This window comes from Notothenia rossii (assembly GCF_949606895.1).
Source record: "Notothenia rossii genome assembly, chromosome: 4".
Taxonomy (NCBI): domain Eukaryota; kingdom Metazoa; phylum Chordata; class Actinopteri; order Perciformes; family Nototheniidae; genus Notothenia; species Notothenia rossii.
Genome location: NC_136902.1, coordinates 441,189 through 450,500, shown reverse-complemented (window position 1 = coordinate 450,500; position 9,312 = coordinate 441,189). Strand labels below are relative to the sequence as shown.

General features: G+C 49.1%; 1 protein-coding gene across 1 annotated transcript in view; it reads right to left on the bottom strand.

The window, feature by feature from the left end:
• Positions 1–1,156: 1,156 nt before the first annotated feature.
• vwa5b1 (von Willebrand factor A domain containing 5B1) overlaps positions 1,157–9,312 on the bottom strand; it is a 56,590-nt gene continuing 48,434 nt past the window's right edge. Inside the window, exons 22-23 of the mRNA XM_079677913.1 lie at positions 2,680–2,892; positions 1,157–2,373 (exon numbers count right to left, since the gene is read on the bottom strand). Coding sequence (XP_079534039.1) covers positions 2,059–2,373; positions 2,680–2,892 — 528 coding nt within the window. The 3' untranslated portion in view covers positions 1,157–2,058. The remainder of the gene's footprint in view (positions 2,374–2,679; positions 2,893–9,312) is intronic.

Here is a 9,312-nt window from a genome sequence, read left to right as displayed (position 1 = left end):
GTATTTTTTAAATCTTTTTTTCCTTCTAATTTGTTATTATTTGGTGCAGGCACGAAACACACTACCAATAGAAATGCATTGCTTCTAAAATCGTTCTGTGTCAGAATACTGAAATCTGTATATATATATTTTTTTAAATCCTTCTAATTTGTTATTATTTACACTGCTTTTAAAACCGACACAAAAAAAATGGCGAAATTCTGTTGGTGAACACGAATCAATAGATTAATTTTGCAACTATAACACGAAATGCCGTGAGACTGTGTTGGCTAACGGGGATCCCATGCTAACGGGGACCTGATGCTAACGTAGGGTGACCAGACGTCCCCGTTTTCCGGGGACAGTCCCCGTTTGTATTGGCCTGTCCCCGGTTGAAACTGTCCCCGGAAATGTCCCCGTTTTTAATATACGTTAAAAACACATAGCAAGGTGAAGTAAAACGTTTCATGTCAGGAAACACTGGGTAAACAGACTGTGGTCAAGCCAGCCCCCACTTCGGAAAACACAGTCAAGCCAGCCCCCACTTCAGAAAACACAGTCAAGCCAGCCCCCACTTCAGAAAACACAGTCAAGCCAGCCCCCACTTCAGAAAACACAGTCAAGCCAGCCCGCACGTTGTATTGCGGTGCGCAAACATCCTATGCATTACGGTAGAGGCCTGTAAAAACTGCCTTCAAAATAAAAGCGTTTACTTTATAAAAGCTTAAATTAAGAAATATGTACTATATAATGTGATCAATATTAATTTAAAACAAACTACGTATAACTACCACATTATAACTGAGTGAATGTAAAATGTAAGGATACAGTTATGAAGACATATCTGACATTTCCACTGGGTGACTAATTTCAATTGGTGTTGACGCCATCTCACAACACTCCTAAAATAACATTACTTTCTGAAGCACAATTTAAAATGTATGCTGTTTAAAATCTCAAATTAGATCTATTGTCCATCTATATTTTGATTATTATTTAATGAAAACCGTCCATAATCAAAGACTCATCGAAGTCAATCAAATACTTATTTCACTTCAGGGAGATAGCAGGAGACCCCATCTAATCAATCAGAGAAAATCAGGACAATCTGATGTAGAGTTTCAAAATAAAAGACCTTTGAAGTCTCATATACTGTATGAGCTATCGTCCCTCTGTTTATAGATAAGAATAAAACAAGAACTATCCAGTATCAAAGACTTATTTCACTTCAGGGTGATAGCAGGACATCCCATCTAATCACTCAGAGAGAATCTGGACAATCTGAAGTACAGTTTCAAAATAAAAGACCTTGGAAGTCTCATATGAGCTATCTTCCTTCTGTTTGTATCCAACAGTTCAAATGTTCGAATGACATTAAACCAGAATTGTCCCCCTTTTTTCTTAAACAGTGAAGAAAATTGGATATGTTAATTATATATATACCGCAAAACTCAAAATGTCCCCGGTTTTAATTTTGAAAATCTGGTCACCTTATGCTAACGGGGATCCCATGCTAACGGGGATCTGATGCTAACAGGGATCAGGCTACAGACACGAAACAGCCTTTGATATGTTTGAAGAACCAGCACACGAACAGATAAGAAACACAACCATACTCCAGAGGATAAGCAGCTAGCGACCGTTAGCATAGCATCACGAGGAGAGCTGGGCTGCAGTTGAATTGTCACTTTTGCTTAGGAAGGCTCCTAACAGCTTCCTTTATAATCTCCTTCAGTTTAGGAAACACTGGACCATGCTTTAGGGAAGGAAAGGGGAACATGTGAGGTGCTGATTCAGCGTTTAACAACTCATATCGTGACTTGCCTTGAAGGGCTTTGTTTGGAGGTTAAGGAATAGTGGTTTGGAGAAGAGCTGATTCTCTAGATCAGTAGGGTCTAAACTACGGTCCACAGGCCATTTTGAATCGCCCTCAGAAAATTAAAAAAGTATAATGGTTGTTGGACGATTGGACCGCAGTTGAGCTAGGATTAGGTTTCGAAAAGATCACGTGGACCTCACACGCTGCTGGGATAGGGTTAGGGTTAATATTAGGGTTAGGGTTGATGTTAGGGTCAGGCCTCACACGCTGCTGGGATGGTAGCAGAGCATGTTGAGCTGCAGGTTCTCGTCCCAGTGTCTCAGGATGATGAACAGCTGGTTGGCGGCGGACTTCACGGACTCTAAGTCTCGTCTTTCAGGGATTTCCTGTGCGCTCAGCCACGTGCTAGCTTTAGCTGCAGCTAGCTCCCACTCGATGAAGTGGCTGGCCGAGCTGTGCTCCAGCCAGGCGAGCGCCACCGCCGTTCCCCAAATCAGACTCTCCGGATCCAGCCTCCTGGGCGATGATGTGTTCACGGAGCCCCGAACACTGTCCGTCTGGGAGGGAAGGGACGCCTGGGAGTGAAAGACAGAGAGTACTTTATTGATCCCAAATTGGGAAATGTTTGTGTTGCAGCAGCATAAAAAGACATGGCATTGTACAATACAATTCAAAGACTAGAAGTAAACAAGAAAGTAGAAAATATACATGTTGAATTACACATTAATAATGTATAAATGTGTCTTTTGATTGTGTATATATAGTTATATATTATATATCGATTTCTCTGTCTGTACACACAAACTGAAAGAATGACGATAAAGTTGACTTTGACTTTGAAATGTACAGTAACGAAATCAAAACCAAGTTATTATATATACATAAGTATGAAGGGACGCCTGGGGCTCGGTGCAGAGACTCCCTGATGACGGGGGGTCATGAGGCGGGCTGAACTCTGGGTCTCTCTGGGGGGCCAGGCTGTTTCGATGGCTGCTGAATGGAGACGTCCACTTCAGCTTCTCCATGGGAACGCTGGTAGCGAAGCACAGGGCGGCGTCCAGAGGAAACGCCCCGCTGGCTAACTGCAGCAACACCTGCACACAGGAAACAGGAAACATCTGTATTCTCTATGGCTTACTCCTATTATTCATATTATTTAGAAACATCAGTAACGGTCTAGGATATAATCCTATTCTGTATTCTCTCTGTATTATACTGTGTTCTTTATACCTGACATGTTTATACCTCCTGTCACGGCCGGAGGGCAAAGTACACGGGACCCAAATGTACCTGATATGTTTATACCTCCTGTCACGGCCGGAGGGCAAGGTACACGGGACCCAAATGTACCTGATATGTTTATACCTCCTGTCACGGCTGGAGGGCAAGGTACACGGGACCCAAAGGCAGAAGATTTGTTGAAATCTAAAATCCTTTAATTGCGGAACTAGGCCAGGCAACAAGGTAAAATAAAGCAAGGCAAAACATTAAATCTGTCAGAACAAAATCCTTCCAACAACTTCAAGACTCACACAAAGACTGACAGAAAAGAGAGAACTTAAATGCACACAAGACTAATCCCAAGAACAAGACACAGGTGGGGAGGGAGGAGAACACACAGAGACAGGAAGCAACAGACAAGACGGGGGTGAACTCTTTTCAAACTAAATAATATGAACATCTCCTTCTACTGTCCATAGTGTAAGAACTGTCAGATGTATGTTTATATTATATTCTGAATACATCGGCCTATTTTCCACTTCTGGTGAGATGCAGTTTGTTGTCTTTGTTCTTGGACTCAGTGCAATGACAATAAGGTCAAACAATGCTTTGTATACCTGAGGGTCACCAGCTTTAATCTGCAGCTAGGGCTGTATTGTCTTATGCTCAGTGCTCAGTACCTAACGGAGGAGGCAGGTTAAAGGAAATGAATGCTTTTTGTCTCATATGTTAAACTCTGTGAGCTTCTCTTCTGTTAATGGTTTTATATTCATGCACGCCAATAAGAGGCTTGATGTTTAAACGCTGCATGGTAACAACATCCTTTGTTCATGACCTCCTGCTGCAAACAGCCGCTGGTTGTCCTTAAAGAAAGAGAGCATTATGATTGGACCTGCAGGAGGCTTTGAACCTGACAGCGATGAATAAAACATGTGTTGTTGTGCGCGGGGTAATCAGAGCCTCAGATACACAGGCGATCTGTAACTGGACATTTCTATTGTTGCTGCAGGAAGAGGACATGTTGTCATGTCAGCAGGACGCTCAGGGGGGAATCTGAAATATGGATATATCCACTGCTGTGTCTCAGGTCCTGGATCTGTGCAGGTCGTTAGTGGAGCTGTGTCTCAGGTCCTGGATCTGTGCAGGTCGTTAGTGGAGCTGAGGCTCAGGTCCTGGATCTGTGCAGGTCGTTAGTGGAGCTGAGGCTCAGGTCCTGGATCTGTGCAGGTCGTTAGTGGAGCTGAGGCTCAGGTCCTGGATCTGTGCAGGTCGTTAGTGGAGCTGAGGCTCAGGTCCTGGATCTGTGCAGGTCGTTAGTGGAGCTGAGGCTCAGGTCCTGGATCTGTGCAGGTCGTTAGTGGAGCTGAGACTCAGGTCCTGGATCTGTGCAGGTCGTTAGTGGAGCTGAGACTCAGCTCCTGGATCTGTGCAGGTCGTTAGTGGAGCTGAGGCTCAGGTCCTGGATCTGTGCAGGTCGTTACTGGAGCTGAGACTCAGGTCCTGGATCTGTGCAGGTCGTTAGTGGAGCTGAGACTCAGGTCCTGGATCTGTGCAGGTCGTTAGTGGAGCTGAGACTCAGGTCCTGGATCTGTGCAGGTCGTTAGTGGAGCTGAGACTCAGGTCCTGGATCTGTGCAGGTCGTTAGTGGAGCTGAGACTCAGGTCCTGGATCTGTGCAGGTCGTTAGTGGAGCTGAGACTCAGGTCCTGGATCTGTGCAGGTCGTTAGTGGAGCTGAGGCTCAGGTCCTGGATCTGTGCAGGTCGTTAGTGGAGCTGTGTCTCAGGTCTTGGATCTGTGCAGGTCGTTAGTGGAGCTCAGACTCAGGTCTTGGATCTGTGCAGGTCGTTAGTGGAGCTGTGGCTCGGGTCCTGGATCTGTGCAGGTCGTTAGTGGAGCTGAGGCTCAGGTCGTGGATCTTTGCAGGTCTTTAGTGGAGCTGAGGCTCAGGTCCTGGATCTGTGCTGGTCGTTAGTGGAGCTGAGGCTCAGCTCCTGGATCTGTGCAGGTCGTTAGTGGAGCTGAGGCTCAGGTCGTGGATCTTTGCAGGTCTTTAATGGAGCTGAGACTCAGGTCCTGGATCTGTGCTGGTCGTTAGTGGAGCTGAGACTCAGGTCCTGGATCTGTGCTGGTCGTTAGTGGAGCTGAGACTCAGGTCCTGGAATTGTGCAGGTCGTTAGTGGAGCTGAGGCTCAGGTCCTGGATCTGTTCAGGTCGTTAATGGAGCTGAGGCTCAGGTCCTGGATCTGTGCAGGTCGTTAGTGGAGCTGAGGCTCAGGTCCTGGATCTGTGCAGGTCGTTAGTGGAGCTGAGACTCAGGTCCTGGATCTGTGCAGGTCGTTAGTGGAGCTGAGGCTCAGGTCCTGGATCTGTGCAGGTCGTTAGTGGAGCTGAGGCTCAGGTCCTGGATCTGTGCAGGTCGTTAGTTTTGATCCGTTCTGAACAGAACACGGTCAGGTCTAGAGTTCATGTCACCATCATTATACGACAGCAATGCATGGTCAGTTTTGGAGTTAATGGAGAGTTAAATATGAAGTGGGTCTGAAGGAAATCATTGTTTCAATTGCAACTGAAAGGTCGGTGGTAACAGAGCATCTGTTTCTGCCTCTTCCTGGGTCTGTGATCTGCTCTCTTTGCAGCTGTGTGTGTAGGAGCTGTAATCCACTGGGTTAGGGTTACCTCCATGTTATCTGTGTGTCTCCAAGGGACTGGACACACTACATGAAGCGGGTCGTTCTGCATGACGCAGCCTCCCTCTAAACCAATCAGAAGAGCTGCTGCTTATTGCCCCCATCCCTTTCAGCGTGTTGTAATTAAACTGGGGCAGTTTGTTGGGGCAGCTTGTTGGGGCAGTTTGTTGGGGTAGTTTGTTGGGGCAGCTTGTTGGGGCAGTTTGTTGGGGCAGTTTGTTGGGGCAGCTTGTTGGGGCAGTTTGTTGGGGCAGTTTGTTGGGGCAGCTTGTTGGGGCAGTTTGTTGGGGCAGTTTGTTGGGGCAGTTTGTTGGGGCAGTTTGTTGTTGTAGTTTGTTGGGGCAGCTTGTTGGGGCAGCTTGTTGGGGCAGTTTGTTGGGGCAGCTTGTTGGGGTAGTTTGTTGGGGCAGCTTGTTGGGGCAGCTTGTTGGGGCAGCTTGTTGGGGCAGTTTGTTGGGGCAGCTTGTTGGGGCAGCTTGTTGGGGCAGCTTGTTGGGGTAGTTTGTTGGGGCAGCTTGTTGGGGTAGTTTGTTGGGGCAGCTTGTTGGGGCAGTTTGTTGGGGTAGTTTGTTGGGGCAGCTTGTTGGGGCAGTTTGTTGGGATAGTTTGTTGGGGTAGCTTGTTGGGGCAGCTTGTTGGGGTAGTTTGTTGGGGCAGCTTTTTGGGGCAGTTTGTTGGGATAGTTTGTTGGGGCAGTTTGTTGGGGCAGCTTGTTGGGGTAGTTTGTTGGGATAGTTTGTTGGGGCAGTTTGTTGGGGCAGCTTGTTGGGGTAGTTTGTTGGGGCAGCTTGTTGGGGTAGTTTGTTGGGGCAGCTTGTTGGGGCAGTTTGTTGGGGCAGTTTGTTGGGGCAGCTTGTTGGGGCAGCTTGTTGGGGTAGTTTGTTGGGGCAGCTTGTTGGGGTAGTTTGTTGGGGCAGTTTGTTGGGGCAGCTTGTTGGGGTAGTTTGTTGGGGCAGCTTGTTGGGGTAGTTTGTTGGGGCAGCTTGTTGGGGCAGTTTGTTGGGATAGTTTGTTGGGGCAGTTTGTTGGGGCAGCTTGTTGGGGTAGTTTGTTGGGGCAGCTTTTTGGGGCAGTTTGTTGTTGTAGTTTGTTGGGGCAGCTTGTTGGGGCAGCTTGTTGGGGTAGTTTGTTGGGGCAGCTTTTTGGGGCAGTTTGTTGTTGTAGTTTGTTGGGGCAGCTTGTTGGGGCAGCTTGTTGGGGCAGTTTGTTGGGGTAGTTTGTTGGGGTAGCTTGTTGGGGCAGTTTGTTGGGGCAGTTTGTTGGGGCAGCTTGTTGGGGCAGTTTGTTGGGGCAGTTTGTTGGGGCAGCTTGTTGGGGCAGTTTGTTGGGGCAGTTTGTTGGGGCAGTTTGTTGGGGCAGTTTGTTGTTGTAGTTTGTTGGGGCAGTTTGTTGGGGCAGCTTGTTGGGGCAGCTTGTTGGGGCAGTTTGTTGGGGCAGCTTGTTGGGGTAGTTTGTTGGGGCAGCTTGTTGGGGCAGCTTGTTGGGGCAGCTTGTTGGGGCAGTTTGTTGGGGCAGCTTGTTGGGGCAGCTTGTTGGGGCAGCTTGTTGGGGTAGTTTGTTGGGGCAGCTTGTTGGGGTAGTTTGTTGGGGCAGCTTGTTGGGGTAGTTTGTTGGGGCAGCTTGTTGGGGCAGCTTGTTGGGATAGTTTGTTGGGGCAGTTTGTTGGGGCAGCTTGTTGGGGTAGTTTGTTGGGGCAGCTTTTTGGGGCAGCTTGTTGGGGTAGTTTGTTGGGGCAGCTTGTTGGGGCAGTTTGTTGGGGCAGTGTGTTGGGGCAGTTTGTTGGGGCAGTTTGTTGGGGCAGCTTGTTGGGGCAGTTTGTTGGGGCAGTTTGTTGGGGCAGCTTGTTACAGTTTGTTGGGGCAGTTTGTTGGGGCAGCTTGTTGGGGCAGCTTGTTACAGTTTGTTGGGGCAGCTTGTTGGGGCAGCTTGTTGGGGTAGTTTGTTGGGGCAGCTTGTTGGGGTAGTTTGTTGGGGCAGCTTGTTGGGGTAGTTTGTTGGGGCAGCTTGTTGGGGCAGCTTGTTGGGATAGTTTGTTGGGGCAGTTTGTTGGGGCAGCTTGTTGGGGTAGTTTGTTGGGGCAGCTTTTTGGGGCAGCTTGTTGGGGTAGTTTGTTGGGGCAGCTTGTTGGGGCAGTTTGTTGGGGCAGTGTGTTGGGGCAGTTTGTTGGGGCAGTTTGTTGGGGCAGCTTGTTGGGGCAGTTTGTTGGGGCAGTTTGTTGGGGCAGCTTGTTACAGTTTGTTGGGGCAGTTTGTTGGGGCAGCTTGTTGGGGCAGCTTGTTGGGGTAGTTTGTTGGGGCAGCTTGTTGGGGCAGTTTGTTGGGATAGTTTGTTGGGGCAGTTTGTTGGGGCAGCTTGTTGGGGTAGTTTGTTGGGGCAGCTTTTTGGGGCAGTTTGTTGTTGTAGTTTGTTGGGGCAGCTTGTTGGGGCAGCTTGTTGGGGCAGTTTGTTGGGGTAGTTTGTTGGGGTAGCTTGTTGGGGCAGTTTGTTGGGGCAGTTTGTTGGGGCAGCTTGTTGGGGCAGTTTGTTGGGGCAGTTTGTTGGGGCAGTTTGTTGGGGCAGTTTGTTGTTGTAGTTTGTTGGGGCAGCTTGTTGGGGCAGCTTGTTGGGGCAGTTTGTTGGGGCAGCTTGTTGGGGTAGTTTGTTGGGGCAGCTTGTTGGGGCAGCTTGTTGGGGCAGCTTGTTGGGCCAGTTTGTTGGGGCAGCTTGTTGGGGCAGCTTGTTGGGGCAGCTTGTTGGGGTAGTTTGTTGGGGCAGCTTGTTGGGGTAGTTTGTTGGGGCAGCTTGTTGGGGTAGTTTGTTGGGGCAGCTTGTTGGGGCAGCTTGTTGGGATAGTTTGTTGGGGCAGTTTGTTGGGGCAGCTTGTTGGGGTAGTTTGTTGGGGCAGCTTTTTGGGGCAGCTTGTTGGGGTAGTTTGTTGGGGCAGCTTGTTGGGGCAGTTTGTTGGGGCAGTGTGTTGGGGCAGTTTGTTGGGGCAGTTTGTTGGGGCAGCTTGTTGGGGCAGTTTGTTGGGGCAGTTTGTTGGGGCAGCTTGTTACAGTTTGTTGGGGCAGTTTGTTGGGGCAGCTTGTTGGGGCAGCTTGTTACAGTTTGTTGGGGCAGCTTGTTGGGGCAGTTTGTTGGGGCAGCTTGTTGGGGCAGCTTGTTGGGGCAGTTTGTTGGGGCAGCTTGTTGGGGCAGCTTGTTGGGGCAGTTTGTTGGGGCAGTTTGTTGGGATAGTTTGTTGGGGCAGTTTGTTGGGGCAGCTTGTTGGGGTAGTTTGTTGGGGCAGCTTTTTGGGGCAGTTTGTTGTTGTAGTTTGTTGGGGCAGCTTGTTGGGGCAGCTTGTTGGGGCAGTTTGTTGGGGTAGTTTGTTGGGGTAGCTTGTTGGGGCAGTTTGTTGGGGCAGTTTGTTGGGGCAGCTTGTTGGGGCAGTTTGTTGGGGCAGTTTGTTGGGGCAGCTTGTTGGGGCAGTTTGTTGGGGCAGTTTGTTGGGGCAGTTTGTTGGGGCAGTTTGTTGTTGTAGTTTGTTGGGGCAGCTTGTTGGGGCAGCTTGTTGGGGCAGTTTGTTGGGGCAGCTTGTTGGGGTAGTTTGTTGGGGCAGCTTGTTGGGGCAGCTTGTTGGGGCA